At 49.8% G+C, this 19,323-nt stretch overlaps 2 protein-coding genes and 1 long non-coding RNA gene across 6 annotated transcripts in view; 2 read left to right on the plus strand and 1 right to left on the minus strand.

The window, feature by feature from the left end:
• The window catches only part of MKNK2 (MAPK interacting serine/threonine kinase 2), a 42,515-nt gene extending 36,353 nt beyond the window's left edge, over nt 1-6,162 (plus strand). Inside the window, exon 14 of the mRNA XM_082206499.1 lies at nt 1-6,162. Within this exon, the coding sequence (XP_082062625.1) occupies nt 1-262 (262 nt within the window). The 3' untranslated portion in view covers nt 263-6,162.
• Nucleotides 5,051-13,824, minus strand: LOC309523089. Its single transcript, XR_014215236.1, has 3 exons — nt 13,794-13,824; nt 6,948-7,089; nt 5,051-6,574 (listed from the first exon to the last, which is right to left on the minus strand). It is a non-coding gene; the product is annotated as an uncharacterized lncRNA (long non-coding RNA).
• The window catches only part of BTBD2 (BTB domain containing 2), a 26,371-nt gene continuing 15,989 nt past the window's right edge, over nt 8,942-19,323 (plus strand). The window contains exons 1-2 of one of the 4 annotated variants that reach the window (XM_082206548.1): nt 8,942-9,641; nt 18,490-18,609. In XM_082206548.1, the coding sequence (XP_082062674.1) occupies nt 9,550-9,641; nt 18,490-18,609 (212 nt within the window). In that variant the 5' untranslated portion in view covers nt 8,942-9,549. The remainder of the gene's footprint in view (nt 9,642-18,489; nt 18,610-19,323) is intronic. The other 3 variants (XM_082206547.1, XM_082206549.1, XM_082206546.1) reach the window with 3 other exon arrangements.

Raw genomic sequence — 19,323 nt, forward strand, 5'->3', positions numbered from 1 at the left:
GAACAGCTGTGCCAAAGAGCTGACGTCCTTTGCGGCCGAAGCCATCGCCGTCAACCGCCAGCTGATGCGGGACGAGGAGGAGGACGAGGCTGCCGTGGAGTCGCACTCCCCCATCATCATCAAAGCTACCTCACGCTCCATGCGGCTCTCCCCGCCGTCCGAATCCAAGCTGGCCAAGCGGCGGCAGAAGACCAGCATGGCAAAAATGAACGCCAGCCAGCATCTCGTTACCCCCTTGGTACTGGTGGGGGATCACATGTGAACGCTGTTCCCCCTGGCTGCGTGTACATCCCCCCCTTCCCCAATTTCGGACGATATATCTATATATGTATACTGTTTTTGATAGCTGGGGGGGGGGAAGTAAAACAAGATCAGACCCCCTCCCCTCTTTCAAGTTGGCTGGATTCCAAGGATCTATTATCTTCTTTTTTCTTTTCGTTGTGTATTGTTTTCTGGTCTTGTTTGAACACTGGGCTCCTCTCGACTCCCCCCCCCCCAAACACTTCTCCCCCTTTTTTTCCCTTTATAAATCTCTCTTAAAGGAAAAAATGAAAAACCAACTTCCATATTAACTCGCCTATAGTTTTTTTTTAATTAAACTCCCCCCCCCCAAATGTTGCATTTTGACACACATGTAATATATTTTTGCTTTTTTAAAACAAAAAAATAAATGGATTTTCCCGCCCCCCACTTCCCTCCTGCTTCTTTGGAAATACCAGGTTGACACTCGCCCCCCCCCCCCCCGGAAAAGCTTAAAAAAACCCCCACCAGGCTACTGTTAACTCTGTTTTCTGTTGCCTCTTTTTATACTGTGAAAAATGGTGGGGGGAGGCGCACCCTTAAAAGTCCTCAACTTTTTAAAGGTAGCATTTTAAGTTTTTGGGTGTATTACTCCTTTTTTCTCTCCCCATTTCCTTTTTTTATGTGGCTTTGCTGTTTCTCTTCCTCCCTCCCTATTTCTAAAAAATGTTTTGTTTCGGAATTCTAGAACTGAAAACAGCAGCTGTGGTTTGAGGGGGTGTGTTGTGTGGATTTAGGTTTTGCCCCAGAAGGCATTGTGGGCGCTTATTGGGGGGGGGTCGGGTTTGTAAAGATCCATTTGATTGGGGTGGTGATCGTGGGCAGAGTCCCTCCCCCCCAATACACCCCCCTGCCGATTCTGTAAGATTTGGGGTGGGAGTGTTTTGGGCTTTCTGGCTGTTGTCTTGAGAGAGCCGGCCCAGAGTATCAAGGGGGCCGTTCTTGTCCACCCCCCACCCTCCACCCCCAAATAACACAGCCCATTTTGTTTCAAACCCAGGTTCCCCCTATTTCTGCGGGGAGGAAAGAGATTGGCTTGACCAAGATGGTTTTGTCGCTGCCACCCCCATCCCAAAATGGGTTTGTTTTGTCTAATGGAAAAGTCACTGGGGAAAAAAACAGCCCTGAAATTTGCACAACCGCGTGCTCCCACCCCCGGCGCCGCTGGGCTCCAGCTCCTGTCCGTGATGGTCAGGAGGAAGGTGGGCGTTGTGTATCTGGGGCAACAACTTCTAGAGCCGCGTTTCCCAAACCCCAGCTGTTCTTGGACAACAACTCCCATGATCCCTGTCTATCAGGACCGTTGGTCAGGGATGATGGGAACTGTAGTCCCCAAAACAGCCAGAGACCCAAGTTTGGGACACATTGTTCTCGAGGGTCTCTTTTTTGGAGGTTCTGGGTGGGGGCTGTCTCTTGCTGCAGCTGTTTCCCGACCGTTTTGCGGCTGTCCCTCTCAGAGCGAAAAGTTTGGTCTGGTTCAGAGATCTTTGCTTGGGGCGGGTGGTCTTGCCTCTCGTTCCTCCATCCGAGGGTGTCTGCGGGGAGACCCTCTTACCAGCTTGCAAGATCATGGCATAGTTGTGCCCAAACCGCAGGCCCTTTAGGTGGGGCTGGGGCGGGTGCCACCCTCTTCCCTCCTTGCTGGGTGGGTGACGGGCGATGGGACTCTCTCTGCGTTGCCCTCTTTGCATTGTGCAAAGCCCTCTGTCCTGCGATAGGACGAGGCAAAGCTCCATCTCGAGGACTCTCTTCAATAGTTTTCAAACCATTTCTGGACCCCTTTGGAGGTTGTAGCCACAGATGAGCAGCTTCAAATAAAATTTAAAGAATTGCCCAGTGGGCCCAGGAATGACAAACCAGCCCGGGCGGATTCTCCCTGGTTTGTTGTTTTTTAAGTTCGCTTTATTTCAGTGTGGCAGGTTTGCCCCCCGGCTGTTTAACTTGCTTAAAACTCCTGTCTGGATATGCATATCTGGAATTTTGATAGGATTGTGTTATCAGAGTGATAATTTCTTCTCTTATTCTCCCCCCCCCCGACTTAAGAAATACTATGCAATAGTTGTCTAGGTAGAGATAGATGATAGCAAAAAAACTTTTTTTTTTAATTCTTCAGGTAACCCTAACTTCCAGCGGTGGGTGAGAGGTGTAATTGGGTTAGTTCGGCTTGACTGGTCGACTCCTTCCCTCCCACTTTGGATCCCCGCCCCCAAAGAAAACCACAAACAGTGAACACGGTATCTGGGGTTGTGTCCAAAGTCATTCATACTTACAGTTAGACCGATTGGCATTGATTGACCTATGTAAGTGCTGTCCATCAATTTCAGTGGTTCTGCTCAGAGTATGATTCCACTCCCCACCCCATCCCGGCCGTGAAATTTATTGTCGCTTTCTTTTCATGAACATTCAGCATCTAGCAAATGTCCTTTCAAGGGGTGGGGGGGTGGGGGGGTCAGATTGGGATGTGAGGTTCACTGTGTAAAGTTGGTGAGAGAGTTTCTTTTTTTAAGGGGTGGGGAACCCCTTTATCTACCTTTTTAAACTTTGTTTTACATCACATTTTGTTATTTGGTTGTAGAGCTTCATCTTAGGGTAAGAAATACTTGAACATCGGGTGGCTGTGCACCAATGCCGCCTTCTTTTTGGTCATGAAAGCTGTCACAAGGCTGCGGGTGATGGCTGTGAAATTGTTTTGGTGTGCTTCACCCTTCCAGGGCAAGAAGCGAAGGCAACTCTTTGTCTCTGGGACTGAGAGTGGCGGTTCTACGCTGCTTTTGCTTGCAAGAGCATTCGCAAAAGATCTTGCAAGGTTAGCTTCAGTTCCTTGGGTGGAAAGAGGGGAGATTTTCTCCCCCTTTCTCAGCTATTATCTAAGCAGATTTTCTGATCTGTTTGGGAACTGCTTCCCTCTTTAGGCTTATTTTACCTGTCCTAAAAAATTCTGGGAATTGCCAACTTCTGAGGGCGTAGAGTCCTCTTGAATGTCCCCGAGATCTTGCACAGTTCCCAGCACTGGGAGCCAAAGTAGATGTGCAGTTCCCAGGATGCCCAGCATTGGGACCCATGGTAGATGCACAGTTCCCAGTGTCCGCAGTACTGGGAACTACAGTGGTTCAGAAACGGGTTTTAACGTTTGCAGTGGCAACGTTAAAATGATAGCTGATTTCTCCATGGGGTGGGTTGTTTATTTTTTGCGGCAGGGGCAGGGTGCCGGGCGTACCTTTGAAAAACAGCATACCCTTGTTTTTAAAAGCAGATCTTTGGAGCACAGGAACGCTACCTGTGACTTTTTCTGGGTTTTGCCTAAGCCCACTTACTCAGTACTACACCAGTACTACGCATGTAATATCTCAGAAACACATAGTGGTTTCTGCAGTAGAAGTTGCAGATAGGTAAGTTGGTCTGCAGCCGTGTCGGTTCCTCCAGGAACAACGTGGTCCTCGTATTCCGCTGACCCTGTCCAGGCGGTGGCGACCGTAAGGTCCGCGAGTGACCCTTGTTGCTTCTGAGAGGGCCAGATAATTTGTATGGGATCATATTCTTCTGCGTTAGTGATCCTGTTTTGGGGACGGTGGGTGGATGAGCGCTCCCACCCACCCCACCCGGTTCATTACTGAAGGGCCAAAATTCAGGAGTGCTGGAAACTCCCTCAACAACAAGCCCATGTTGAGTTGTCGACTCGCAGGGTTGTGGTTAAGCTTGTGTGGTTTGGCTTTCGAACCAAAGTTCTTTGGCGAGAACCACTCCCTTCTCTTTCTCTCTTCCTCTCTTCAAATAAAGGGGACTTCTCAGGATAATTTCAGCGTGTGAAGGACTGCTCAAAGGTTTCCTTTCCCAACTTCAGTCTTTTTGACTTTTGCCCGACGTTTAATGAAAACAAAACACCAGAGAGTGTGCATCATTGCGCACTGTTGATTTGGAGCGCTTTAACGTGGCTGTTGCGGTTCTTCGCTCCCCCTTTGTGCTTATATACCTTCATATGCATACCCTCTCTGGGCAAAGCTGTGCATTATTTTGTGTGTGCAAGCGGGCAATGTGCTAGGATCACGCCACCACAAAGTACCTGGATTTGGTAGCATTAGAAATCATTCAGCGTAATGGAATCAAATCCCATAATGGAAGTTTAATCAAGTCCACCTCTTCTCTCCTGAGTGGTGAATGACTTGAATCTTTGTGTTTGGGTTTGAGCATCGCTGAAAGTCGACTCTTCCCGCTCCCCCAATTTCTGATCGGATGATTGTTTTGTGGCTTGAAAACGCCAGGCGATTGTGATGGTTTGGCATGTGGTCATTTTTGTTTCTTTAAATAACTGCTGTTGTGAAGACACAGTCTTGCCTTCCCTTTCTTGCATTGCCAAGTCAGACCAGGAACTCAGCCTTGGTTGGGGTTGGCTTTTGCCAACATAGTGATGAGCTCCCCCCCCCCCACTCCCCAGCATGCTTAAACTGGGGAGGTAAGAAATCCGCTTGAGTCCTAGCGGGGGCACACAATAAATTGCATTGAAAACGAGAGTTACGGCTAACTTGTCTAGTTCCCATTTCAATGGGGTGAGTCACGATTAGCAAGTGAGCTGGAATTTCTCCCCATGCCCCCCCCTTAAATATATTTAGGCTTTTCATGTGTGTGTTGAAATTTTGTTTCTGTTTAATGGTTATTCTCAGGACGTGAGCAAAATCCTGATCCTTCTTCCTTACTCCCGCGACCGTGCACCTTTTCATTTGTGTGACCAAAACTTGGTGGTGCTTTGATTTCCTTTTTCCACCGCTCAATTCAGAGGTAAAACGTGTGGTTTCTTCCTCTTCTTTTTAAGGCTCCCTCCCTTACTTCAATAAGTCTTCCTACCATGTTTCACACTACAATACACACCAAAGCTCAGATCTTTTAACGTGCAAGGAATTCTGGACTTTGGAAATGGGGGTCAGGCGAACCTGTGTCCTTCCACAACCACAGGTTCCCCTCACCCTTGGCTTTAAGAATACCCTTTATTGGATCGCCTTGAAGTAGTCGCCCACAACCCCACTGGTTTGGAAGCGTTTAAACTGAGTTCAAAGTTACTTGTCCCCCATAGAGATATGAGGGACCTCTTCTCTCTATGATGGGGACTTAATCCTCTTAACCAGCCTTCTCAAGGTTGCTTTCCAGGTATATTATCTTTGGCTTGTGTTATCCCCCCACCCCCCAGGTCTTTAAACTGTGCATGGATTTTTAACCCTTATCTTGCCAAAGTTCTTAGTTTAAACTTCTCTTTCTTCCACCGGTCCTCCCCACCAAAATGTTTTTCTTTGTGAAATTCTTTTATTGGAAAGCATATTTTTTTTCTGTACCTCCTTATTATGAGTTGTATTAACTGCAAATTTGAGGTGGTGGTGGGAATGTCATCGCTTTAAACGACGTCTCCATCCTCTAGATTTTACGTTTCCTTAGATGTTGGTTAGCAACATTTTACTGTGAAAATCTGTTCCTTTTCACGTCCTTTTTTTTTTGCGGGGGTGGGATTCAGTCCAGGAGAAATATTTTCCTCTGGTTATCAGAAAGACTGCCAAAGGTTTTGTGGAGCTTTTAAATTTAAGTTGTTTTTGTTTGTTTGTTTTTGGACATGCAGTACCGTTGGGGACTCTTATGAGCAGGAAGTCCTTCAGAAAGGGACTAGTTAAAAAAAAAAAGGAGAAATTTAAAAAATTAAAAAGAGAAAAAAACCATAAAAATATATAAAAAATAAAAACTTATAAGACAACAGCAACCAAGCACTTTATTAACTGATACAGCTTGATGGAATTTTTTCCTCCGTAACACCTTGTTGATGCCAGAATTTTTTGTATTCTGTTTTGTAAGAATTTAATAAATGCATTGAAACACATAAACGAATTGAATGTTTTTGGAGTTGGAGTCTGTTTGTTTTCAGAATATAAATTTAAAAAATGCTACTTAAGGTCCCCATACTTCCCAAGATCCTCTTAGAAATGATGGAATAAGAAGTGGCATACCACAATGTCTGCAATAAGGATGGATCTATACAAGGGCATTGGCTGGCTTCACGGTCTTCCCCACATCAAGATTTTTGCAAAGCACACAGACACATCGTGATTAGCAATACATTGCCAGGTGAAAAAATTATGAAACCGATATCACAATATGGACTTCAGGTATTGGACGATATATCATCCAGCCCTATGTGCAACCAGCGTAGCTTTTTAAAAAATGGGGCTGATATATAAATAGAATCCCAGACAGTAATCTGGCCTCTGCATTTTGGACCAAAGCGAAGTTTCTGAGTTGCCTCCTGTTGGCTTTTTGCAGTATGGTAGCGCTGCAGAGAGCTTGCTGGGGAGACCATGCATTAAAGGGACTCAAAAATAACTTAAAGAAGGTTTTAATAAGAAAAACAAAAACTCCATTTACACTAAATACATCAACAAACCAAACCAGACCCAACCACCAACCCATCCCCCAGGGTAATGGGAGAGCTAGGTGCTGCTCCTTATATACTACACCCAGATGCTGACACACCTTAATCAAATACAACTCAGCAGCACCTGCTATGTTTCACAGCTGTAAAGCTGGGTCTCGTTAGTTTTGCTCTGGCCCCTTAAAGACCTATACATGGAGTGGAACAATGATGAACCTTTACATTTAAAGAAACCATTCAACACCTCCAAGGGCAGCCCCACGGACAGTGTGTTGCAGTAGTCCAGTCTGGAAGTTGCCATGGAGTCCATTCACCAAGTCATCTCTCTAGCAACCAGTTCACCATCATTAAAGAGAAGGGTCAGCAAGCATCCGGGACTGGAAGCCCTGTTCAGGGAAGTTTTTTATGTCTGACCTGACGCTTTTATTATTTTTAATATTTTGCTGGAAGCCACCCAGAGTGGCTGGGGAAACCTTCCACAGGCGGGGTATAAACAATAAAAGGATGGTGATGATGACGACCATATGAGTCGAGAGTGGATGCAGCGGCGCATCACTGGTGTGGTGGTGTGGTTGTTACACAGATCCTCCCCATGTGATGAGGCTAAGCCAAATCATCGCTTAGCCTCAAGAGACAGGAGCAGTGTGGCTGCAGTCTTTTCCCCAACGGCATATCTGTTGTTCATGCGAAGCCCGGTGGGTGGGGAACTTCAAGCCTTGGGGGTGGGATGCGGCTCTGGGGGTGAAAAACCACTGCGTTAGCCAGCACTGAATTTTATACGCCGCCCATCTTGACTGGGCTGCCCCTGCCACTCTGGGTGGCTTCATTCCCGGGCTTGTGGCCGCTGTCACCTGCTGGCAGCTTCTAGGAGCCGCAGGTGAGAGCTGAGTGCTGGTGGGGAGCAAAGGTGGACAAACTGCCCCAGAAGGAGCAGGATGTGTCTCCCGCCACCAGAGGTACATTACACATTGTTTAGTTGTGTCCGCCTCTTCGTGACCCCCTGGACCAGAGCACGCCAGGCCCTCCTGTCTTCCACTGCCTCCCGCAGTTTGGGCAAACTCATGCTGGTAGCTTGGAGAACACTGTCCATCCATCTCGTCCTCTGTCGTCCCCTTCTCCTTGTGCCCTCCATCTTTCCCAACATCAGGGTCTTTTCCAGGGAGTCTTCTCTTCTCTCTCATGAGGTGGCCAAAGTCTTGGAGCCTCAGCTTCAGGATCTGTCCTTCCAGTGAGCACTCAGGGTTGATTTCCTTCAGAATGGAGAGGTTTGATCTTCTTGCAGTCCATGGGACTCTCAAGAGTCTCCTCCAGCACCAGAATTCAAAAGCATCCATTCTTTGGCAATCAGCCTTCTTTATGGTCCAGCTCTCACTTCCATACATCACTCCATACACCCTGGTTAAATCATCTCAGGGCCATGAATGAATGTCAAGGTAACCTTGGGACAGTTGCTACCTCTTGCCCCACAGGGTTGTTGTAGGGGGTAAAATGAATTGTGTTGGTGGCGGCAGGTACACAGCTTTGTGCAGCTTGCTGGATAAAGGGTGGTGCATGTAAAAATGTCAGACAAGCCCTGTAGCAGGATCAGACCAGAGACTCATCTGTTCCAACAACATCTTGGATACAGCAGTTGTCTATATGCTTCTGGGAAACTCAACAGCGGGGCATGATCACCTTGGCAACCTCCCTGTTCCTCCTCCCCAGAGACCGTGATTCTCAAGAGTATCCTGCCATCATTCCTAGCAGCCTTGGATAGTCAAAGCTTCCATACAGGTGAGCAAGAGGTCTGGGTTATAAATAAGGCAAACGCAGCTAATTCAGGCACATTTCGAAAAGAGTTTTTGCTTTCTGGTTTTTTCTCTGTGACTCACCTCTTTAAGTCTGACCTTTTGATGTTTGCGCTATAAGTATATTTTAGGACCCACCCTATTCTTGCGACTAGTATTTTGTTATATTGAATTGTTGAATATATGCAGGCTACCCTGGGACGTTAGAGTGAAGGGTGGGTAGGAAACCAAATAAGTAAAACAATTCTGTGCAATATTTATCCCCCCCCCCAATGTTTTCACAATAACCTTCAAATCAGATAATTGCATTGGTTCACAAGTTGACTTTCCACCCTCATCCGGAGTGTTTTTACTTAAACCTTTTCTACTGCATTATATATCTATTGGGGGGGGGGAATCCTCTATTACAATTATTTTGCCATTTTTCTTCTACTGCTTTTCTCGAACCCTGCCCACGATTTCATTTGTCTGTAATGCTTTTCCAAAGTCCATGAAAGGCCTCTATTCTTCTATGAAAAGTTCATCGTTTTGATATCGTAATTTTGCTGTCAGCTTTCTGCTTAGTAATAAAACCATTTACCTTATTTTTCTTTCTGCCTTCAAGAGAGATGGGTGGGTGGGTGTCTTTAGTACATTTGGAGGGGGTTTTTGTTTGTTTGTTTTGTTCGTTACCAGCAAACTTGTGCTTACCAGAGGGTTCACCCGTGAATCACAAAGTTTAAAAAGAAACTGTCCAAAGGCAAGCTGAGTTGGGAACAAAGATTAGATGTCACGATGGGAGTCTTGCACCTCTCCAAATGGCAAGGAGAGCCTCTGGGACAGGGAAGAACCGTTGACAAATCCGCTGAAAATAACCCTCCGTAATCACATAGAAATCTGCATCTTTGTAGGGTTGGCTGCCTTCCTTAACCCTTAAGTCTGATCTATTCATTCGGGTGCTGGCTTGTTCCATCCCTGGGCTCAGGAGAGGAACACTGCAGAACTGGGAGAAGATTCCCAGCGTTATATTGGAATGATTCACTGTTCCCAAGTCTTGCCCCTTCTTCCAATGTGCCTCCGATGGAAGGGGGCACTTCCTTAAAACGCCCCTTTGCTCCTAAGGTGGCAACAACTCTGGAGGTGGTAGTTCCAGAGCCGACTCAGAAGGACAGGTAATCTTATTTATTTCATACTGCTTGGAAAGCGCTCTCGGCGATGCACACAAACAAAACTGGGGGCAAAGCACCTCCCTTTGGGAGGAGGAAGAACAATGGATGTCAAAATAGCGGGGGGGGGGGGGCAGCTACACAGAAACACCACACGCTGTCTAAAATGCCCTGAGAAGCTTTGCTGAATCGTGGCTGTGAGATTTTGTACATCAAGTAATAGGGAAGTTAACAAGGCTTGCTTCCAAGTGAAATGTATGCGTAGGGATTGCAACGTAATAGTCCCTCTGTGTGTGTCCTGGCAGGTCCAGATTTATTTTTACTTATGTTTTTAATCTGCAGGCAGAAGCTAGCTCTCCTTTACCACGTCTGTTCATCCTGTGGTCTGCAGCAACCTCTAGTGTTCATTTGGTGTGTTTCTTTAATGAAGGAAGGAGGACGCTCCCATTACATTTCCTTTCCACTGTGGAAATTTCAATGCACTATGCACTGAAAGCTGTATCAAACTATTTAAAGCGGTTATGGCTTTAAAGAATTCTGGTAACTGTAGTTTTGATGGTGGAACAGCCTCCCCTGCATGGTGGACTCTCCTTCAATGGAAGTTATTAAGCAGAGGTTAGACAGCCACCTGTCAGCATAGGTCCCCCCAATAAAATATTTGAGGGATCTGCCCCCCAAAAAAGTTGAGGTGAGTTTCCATTCAAAGTGTGTGTGTGATGTTATGTGATTATGTGGGGTGGAGCTCATCTCCCCCGCCCCCCAAAAGGACAATATTTTATTCAAGTTGGCACCCCTGCCTATCAGAGACTCTCTAGCTGAGATCCCTGCTTCGCAGGGGGTTGGACTAGATGATGCTTGGGTGTCCCTTCCAACTCTAAAGATCAGGAAGAACTTTCTGACAGTCCAAGTTGTGGATCGTTCTCCCTTGCGAGGTGGTGGATTCTCCTTCCTTTAATTCGGAACCAGTGAAGGTCCTAAGTGTCTGGAGGCAGTTGGAGGATGGATGGCGGCTAACGGATTGAGGTTGAATCCTGACAAGACAAATGATGTTTGGGGGGAACAAGGGGTGGGTGGGTGGGTGGGACTTCCTGGTCCTGAATGGGGTAACTGTGACCCTAAAGGACCAGGTGCACAGCCTGGGGGTCATTTTGGACTCACAGCTGTCCATGGAGGCGCAGGTCAATTCTGTGTCCAGGGTGGGTGTCTGCCAGCTCCATCTGAGACCCTCCCGGCCTGCTCTGTGTCTCACCAGAATGGTCCATGCTCTGGTTTTCTCCCGCTTGGACTACTGCCATGCGCTCTCTTGTGGGGCTACCCTCGAAGGTGGCTCAGAAATGACAACTAATCCAGAATGCAGCAGCTAGACTGGTGACTGCCAGAGGCATACATATATATATGAATTTAAGTCTCACTTTCCCCCCAAATTCTGACTGTGAAAAGTTAAAGTGTGGCTTATATTCATGACCTTACGGTATGCAGGGCAAACAGTGCCAGGAGCTCCGCAAAGTGGTTGAATCGCACACCTGCCCTGTGCATAGGCCCCTGCCGTCTCCCTCAAAGCTGGGAGGGGAGAGCAAGGAAGGGGGAAAGGCCCTCAGCGCAGATCCACCCCCTCTGGAGTGCCAGGAGCAGTAAGGAATGGAGCGGCTTATATTCAGGTGTTTTTTTCTCCCCCCCCCCCCCAATTTTAAAGGTGCGGCTTTTATTCGGGCCAGTATGGTACCACGGGTCCTAAAGGATCTTCATTGGCTCCCAGTATGTTCCATACGTGACCTTTAGAGCCCTAGACGGCCTCGGTCCTGTATACCTGAAGGAGCGTCTCCACCCCCATTGTCCATCCCGGACACTGAGATCCAGCTCTGAGGGCCTTCTGGCGGTTCCCTCCCTGCGAGAAGTGAGGTTACAGGGAACCAGGCAGAGGGCCTTCTCGGTGGTGGCGCCCGCCCTGTGGCACGCCCTCCCATCAGAAGTCAAGGAGATAAATAACTATATTTCAGAAGACATCTGAAGACAGCCCTGTATCGTGAAGCTTTTTAATGTTTGATGTTTTATTGTGTTTTAATATTCTGTTGGAAGCAGCCCAGAATGGCTGGCACAACCTAGCCCAGGGGTCAGCAACCCGCGGCTCCGGAGCCACATGTGGCTCTTTTACACCTTTGCCGTGGCTCCGGGGCGGATACTAGCGAGGGGAGGAGGCGCATTGTGCGCCCCGACACTCCCCACTGTGGCGGGCGCTGTACTGGCTGTGACGTCACATGGGGGTGGTGTGTTAGTCACGCACCATCCCGACGTCACCTTCCTGCCTGCTGTCAGATCGCGGCTCCAGAGATATATTTGTTTTAAATGTCGCAATGGTTTGGGGGGCCCATTTTTTTTCTCTTCGGAAACGGGTCCAAGTGGCTCTTTTTGTCTTAAAGGTTGCAGACCCCTGACCTAGCCCAAACTAAGGCCTGGGGGCCGGATTCGGCCCAATCGCCTTCTAAATCTGGCCCACGGACAGTCCGGGAATCAGCGTGCTTTTACATGAGTAGAATGTGTCCTTTTATTTAAAATGCATCTCTGGGTTATTTGAGGGGCCTGCCTGGTGTTTTTACATAAGTACATAGCTGTCAACCTTCCCTTTTTTTGTGGGAAATTCCCTTATTCCAACGCTGGTTCCCCCTGCTATTCCGGATTGTTAGATATCCCGTAGACTGTCCCCAGGACAGGTGAGGCTGCTGATCCCTTATTTTCGAGGCTGCGGATCCCTTATTTTTCAAATCTGAAAGTTGACAGCTATGCGTGAGTAGAATGTGTGCTTTTATTTAAAATGCATCTCTGGGTCATTTGTGGGGCATAGGAATTTGTTCATATAGTCTGGCCCCCCACAAGGTCTGAGGGGCAGTGGACCGGCCCCCTGCTGGAAAAGTTTGCTGACCCCTGACCTAGCCAGACAGGCAAGGTACAGTGGTACCTCGAGTTAAGTACTTAATTCCGGAGGTCCGTTCTGAACCTGAAACTGTTCTCAACCTGAAGCACCACTTTAGCTAATGGGGCCTCCTGCTGCACGACCCCCAGAGCACGATTTCTGTTCTCATCCTGAAGCAAAGTTCTTAACCTGAAGCACTATTTCTGGGTTACTGGAGTCCGTAACCTGAAGCGTATGTAACCTGAGGTACCACTGTATCAAGAATAAAGTTGTCATCGTTATCATCAATAGTGCCACTGTATTCTGCTCTGGTCAGACCTCACCTGGAGTACTGTGTCCAGTTCTGGGCACCACAGTTCAAGAAGGACACTGACAAACTGGAACGTGTCCAGAGGAGGGCAACCAAAATGGTCAAAGGCCTGGAAACGATGCCTTATGAGGAACGGCTAAGGGAGCTGGGCATGCTTAGCCTGGAGAAGAGGAGGTTAAGGGGTGATATGATAGCCATGTTCAAATATATAAAAGGATGTCACATAGAGGAGGGAGAAAGGTTGTTTTCTGCTGCTCCAGAGAAGCGGACACGGAGCAATGGAGCCAAACTACAAGAAAGAAGATTCCACCTAAACATTAGGAAGAACTTCCTGACAGTGGGAGCTGTTTGACAGTGGAATTTGCTGCCAAGGAGTGTGGTGGAGTCTCCTCCTTTGGAGGTCTTTAAGCAGAGGCTTGACAACCATATGTCAGGAGTGCTCTGATGGTGTTTCCTGCTTGGCAGGGGGTTGGACTCGATGGCCCTTGTGGTCTCTTCCAACTCTAGGATTCTATCCCCATCCTCCTTCCCTGGCGGTTTCTAAGCAGAGGTCGGGGATGCTTCAGCTGCATTGGGGTCAGACTGGATGACCCTGGGGGGGACGACCCCCTTCCAACTCATTCGACGATTCCTGGGGGGGGCCTTTTAAGCGGGGCCTCCGTCGCTGAGACCGCTCCCCCTTGCGCATTTCGCCGGGGTCAGACTGGATGACCTTGGGGGGCGCCCCTCCCTCCCTCCCTCCCTCAGCCCGCGCGCGTGTCTTTGGCGACCCTCCCGGCGTCGCGTCTGAACGTTCCCCGCCTCCCTCCTCCTCCTCCTCCTCTTTCCCCGCCTCCTCTTCGCCCTTCTTCCCTCCTCCTCCTCCGCCGGCCGCCGCCCCTCGCAAAATGGCGGCCGGCGCCGGGCCCGTGGCGGGCGGAGGCCTCCCGCCGTCTTTTACCTCAGCCGCGGCGTCGCCTCAGCAGCAGCCGCAGCCGCAGCCTCCGCCGCCTCCTCCTCCGCCTCAGGCCGGCCCGCCGGCGGCCTCCTCGTCTCCCCTCACGCACAACCACCGCGCCGGGAACCCGCTGCCGGCCTCGCCGTCGTCGTCGTCGTGTCCGGCGGGCGCTTCTCCCGCTCCGCCGCCCTCTTCTCCGCCGCCTCCTCCGGCTCCCCTTCCTCCTCCTCCGGCCTCGTCGTGCTCGCTGGGCCCCCGCGAGCCGGCCTACAACTGGCAGGCCACCAAGCCGACGGTGCAGGAGCGCTTCGCCTTCCTCTTCAACAACGAGGTGCTCAGCGACGTCCACTTCTTGGTGGGCAAAGGCCGAGCGGGGGCCCAGCGCCTCCCCGCCCACAGGTAGGAAGGAGGAAGGCGGACCCCCCCCCAGGTTGGAGGGCAGCCACCCCCCCCGCCTCAAAAAGGGTCACCCCCCTGGATTTTAGCCACGTCCATCATGCAGAAGCAACCCCCCCCTGCCTCCCCGCCCACAGGTAGGAGGAAGGCGACCCCCAGGACCCCCCCCATGTTGGAGGGCAGCCACCCCCCCCGCCTCAAAAAGGGTCACCCCCTGGATTTTAGCCACGTCCATCATGCAGAAGCACCCCCCCTGCCTCCCCGCCCACAGGTAGGAGGAAGGCGACCCCCAGGAACCCCCCCCCCATGTTGGAGGGCAGCCACCCCCCCCCGCCTCAAAAAGGGTCACCCCCCTGGATTTTAGCCACGTCCATCATGCAGAAGCAACCCCCCCCCTGCCTCCCCGCCCACAGGTAGGAGGAAGGCCACCCCCCCCCATGTTGGAGGGCAGGCAGCCACCCCCCCACCTCCAAAAGGGTCACCCCCCTGGATTTTAGCCACGTCCATCATGCAGAAGCAACACCCCCCCCTAGATTTTATTCACGTCGGAGCCCCCCTGGCAGTGGCGTAGCGGGGGGGTGCAGGGGGGGCCGCAACATCTGGGGGGTTAGGGTTAGGGGGCGCAAATCCACGGGTTAGGGGGCGCAAATTACTTGCCTTGCCACATCCCCCCCCCCCCGGATAAATCAATAGAAATCAATGGAAATGCATAGCAGACCGAGGTTCTGCGCTCCCCCCCCCCCTGATAAGAACTCACCTAAGGACTCTATATGGATAAGGGGGAAAGGGCAGATTTTGTTTACAACACACACACACACCCCAATAACAAATCCTGGCTAGGCCCAGGCTTAGGAGCGCCCCCCCCCCAATAATATCCCATGCCTTTTTGAAATGGGGAGCAGGGGGAGGGGGGTTGTTGTTGTTGTTGATGTACTTGGGGGCAATGGGTGGGGCGCAAATAAAGGATCGCAGCATTCGCGTTTTTATGTTGTGGTTTTGTGTTGCAACCGCCCCCAGAGCTGCGGGAGTAGGCGATGTGCAAATTTAATGAATGAATGAATGAATGAATGAATGGATAATATATATATTTTTAGGGGGGGTCGTGCACCCTCCCACACCCAAGTCAGTGGGCATTGCCATTCAGTGTGAGTGCACTATGTCTTGTGATCAATTATACAGGGCAGGGCTTATCTGCCTCGCCCCCCAATATTTTATTCAAGTTAGCACCCCTGGTTGGGGGGGCAAGAAGGGAGGGACAACCCCCCCCCCACCGCTGACCTACTTAAAGGGGCGTGGAAAGAGGGGGATGGCCATGGGGAGTAGGGGCCTGTTAAAGAGCCATGGGCCTTTTCCATGGGGGAGGCTGAGAACAGTTAAATTTGGTGGGCTCTTAAGGGCAAGTTATTATTGGGGGGGCAGGTTACAGTGGGGTTTTGAGTATGATTGGGGGGTGGAGAGAACTGTGCTGTGCACATACCCCCCCCCCCAGGCCATCATTCTTTGGATGCGATGGACTTGGCTGTTCTTTATACCGGTAGTTGTTGTTTGTTATGAAAATATGGGTAAAGTTATGGGACAGGAAGCTGGGGAGAGGGGGGCAGTTGTGGGTCCGAGAGAGGGGTGTGTGTGTGTGTTTGTGACCGGTGGGGCAGCTGCTGGAGGCTTTTGCTGCTGAGAAGGGCTATGGGGTGGAAGGGGGCTTCATAGGGACAAATGGCTGTGCAAACAAGGGAGCATCTGTGGGATGGGGTTTAAAGAGGATGCCGAGGGTCCTGGGTTCAATTCCTGGCATCTCCAGGTAGGGCTGTGAATATTCCCTGCCTGGAATCCTAAAGAGCTGCTGCAAGCCAGTGTAGGCCCTACTGAGCTATAAGGCTGATTCTTAGGTTCCCATGAGGTCCTTGCTGGACTGTGTTGTTGTCTTATGCTATTGATTTTCTTTTTATAAATTATGGATCTCACTAGGATTTATCAGATTGCATTATGTTGTGGGATTATATTTAATGGGAAGCAGGCTAGAAAAAAAATGAGTTTGCTTAGTCCTGATGCACCTAGGTGCAGGCAGAGCTGTAAGCTAGCAAGGAGTGAGCTCCAATTCTGGCATGTTAGAGGTTCCGAGTTGTGGCTGGTTACACACTTACTACCCAAAACTAGGGGGAAACTTGCCCTGGAAATAGGCCACCATAATTCTAAATTACCTAGGTCCACTGATAGCTTTATTAGGAGGGCGCATGCAGAAAGGCCCCAGGAAAGGTGCAGCCAGTCTGCGTTCGGCTTGCTTGCTTTTGTTACAGAACCATTTGTTATTGGGCAGATAAATTTGTTGATTTCGAACCACAAGGATGTTCATTCTGAGCGTCTCGTTGTTCCTGGCTTTGGGCAAGAAAAATGATCCAGGCTTCAGGTGGAACGGATTAATTTCTACAAGTGTTTTACGTCATGCGTTCTCAGAGCAAGCATATCTCCTAATTGGTTGCTGTAGCAGTTAAAAAAATTTAGTGGTGCCTCGCAAGACGAAAAACCCGCCAGACGAAAGGGTTTTCCGTTTTTCGATGCGCTTCGCAAGACGAATTTCCCTATGGGCTTGCTTCGCAAGGCGAAAACGTCTTGCGAGTCTTGCAAATTTTTTTGCTCCCCCCCTTTTTTCTAAGCCGCTAATAGCCTTTTAGCCGCTAAGCCTTTAATAGCCGCTAAACCGCTAATGGGACGCAGGTGGCGCTGTGGGTAAAAGCCTCAGCGCCTAGGGCTTGCCGATCGAAAGGTCGGCGGTTCGAATCCCTGCGGCGGGGTGCGCTCCCGTCGTTCGGTCCCAGCGCCTGCCAACCTAGCAGTTCGAAAGCACCTCCGGGTGCAAGTAGATAAATAGGGACCGCTTACCAGCGGGAAGGTAAACGGCGTTTCCGTGTGCGGCTCTGGTTCGCCAGAGCAGCGATGTCACGCTGGCCACGTGACCCGGAAGTGTCTTCGGACAGCGCTGGCCCACGGCCTCTTGAGTGAGATGGGCGCACAACCCTAGAGTCTGGCAAGACTGGCCCGTACGGGCAGGGGTACCTTTACCTTTAAACCGCTAATAGCGCTAATCTGCTAAGCCGCTAATAGGGTTGCTTCGCAAGACGAAAAAACCGCTAGACGAAGAGACTCGCGGAACGGATTATTTTCGTCTTGCGAGGCACCACTGTATCTGTTTGCAAATAGAGCTTTTGTAGTGCCCAGGAGCGTAATAAAAAAACCCATTTGATCTTGCAAGCTCCTGTGCCCTTTTACACTATGGAACTGATACCTGCTTAGTGTCAGGGCAGTAATTGTGTTCTGAAAGGTTTCTGCCTGGTTCTCTCTCCCTCTCCCTCCGCGTGTTAAGGACACTAAGCAAGACCATTGCCTTGAAGGTGGAGGGTCCAGAACTTTGCAGAAGCAAAGGCTGGTAGCTGCACATGGCAGATGCATGTTGCTCCCATGTTTAGATGAAGTAAAAGCCTGTTGGGTTTTACTTAAGTTCTTAATGCAGTCTAAATATTCATAACTTGCACTGTAAAACAAACAAACAATTTATTCTGCCATTAATTACAATGCTAGAATTTGGAAGTCATGTTTTTATTCGTGCTTGGTTCTTTTATGTTGAAAAAACACCTTTTGACAGCCTGTTTGAAGGGACCGGGTGGCACTGTGGGTAAAACCTCAGCGCCTAGGACTTGCCGATCGCATGGTCGGCGGTTCGAATCCCCGCGGCGGGGTGCGCTCCTGTCGTTCGGTCCCAGCGCCTGCCAACCTAGCAGTTCCAAAGCACCTCCGGGTGCAAGTAGATAAATAGGGACCGCTTACCAGCGGGAAGGTAAACGGCGTTCCGTGTGCTGCGCTGGCTCGCCAGATGCAGCTTTGTCACGCTGGCCATGTGACCTGGCCTGTAGAGTGAGATGAGCGCACAACCCTAGAGTCTGCCAAGACTGGCCCGTACGGGCAGGGGTACCTTTACTTTTGAAGGACTAAAGAGCGTAGTTTTCAATACATTTGTGTAACATCCTGGTATCACATGGTTCTTAGGGTGCCTGATAAGTTGATAACATCCGCAATGTAAATAAACCTGATCTAAGTCTGTTCCTTTTTTTTAAGCATCATTTTTATTACTCTGTTGTGTGAGCTGTGCACCAGAGGTTCTGAGGAGGAAGACTAACTTCAGGGCAGCGCACTGTGCAATACGGTTATAGCTAAATCTTAATTTGTGGTTCTTGTTGTGGGGAATGGACGAGATTCAAAGTACAATCCAGTCAATGCCGGAACCCTCTTGTTTGTTCTTTCCAAATGTCAGGTTTGTGCTGGCTGTGGGCAGTGCGGTCTTTGATGCCATGTTCAATGGAGGGATGGCTACAACGTCCTCCGAGATAGAACTACCCGACGTGGAACCGGCTGCTTTCCTTGCTTTGCTGAAGTAAGCCCCCGCTTCCTCAGGAGGAACACAATTCTCCAAAGAAACACCAGGCAATCGCTCTCCAGGGGCTGGATTCTAACAGCGGAGCTCTTGCTTCCCTTCTGCTTTTAAAAAATTTTATTTTTTAAAGGCACTAGCTCTCATGGTTATATAGAAATTTTGGGGGAGGATTCTCAAGACGCCAAGCCTTCAGGTTCTGTGCAACACCTTAAAGTGGCCTCCTGCCCCACAGCCGGCCTTTGCTTTTCTGTTGAAGTTCTCTTTTCCATCTCCCTCCTTCCTGTAAGTCCTTGAGCAGATTAAACCCTTTTCTCTTACAAGGCAGCGGGGCTGTGCTTCTGAGACCTGGGCAGCCTTAAGAGACCAGGAGATTTGTCTTTAAGGTTGTCCCTTTACGACTGGGCCTGCCTTCGCCAACATGGTGACCTCCAGGCATTGATTGGGGCTGATGGGAGTTGTAGGGACCCCAAAGGGTCTTCCAGTCTGACCCCCTGCAGTGCAGGAATCTCAACTAAAGCATCCAGGACACATGGCCATCCAGCCTCTGCTTAAAAATCTCCAAGGAAGGTGAGTCCACCACCTCCCTAGGGAGACCGTTCCACCGTGGAGCTGCTCTTAACATCAGAAAGTTTCTCCTGATGTTGAGTCGAAATCTCCTTTCTTGGTTCTTTGGTTTGGGTCTTCCCCTCCAGAGTAGAAGAAAACAAGCTTGCT

Source organism: Podarcis vaucheri (genome assembly GCF_965113315.1).
Source record: "Podarcis vaucheri genome assembly, chromosome: 18".
Taxonomy (NCBI): Eukaryota; Metazoa; Chordata; class Lepidosauria; order Squamata; family Lacertidae; genus Podarcis; species Podarcis vaucheri.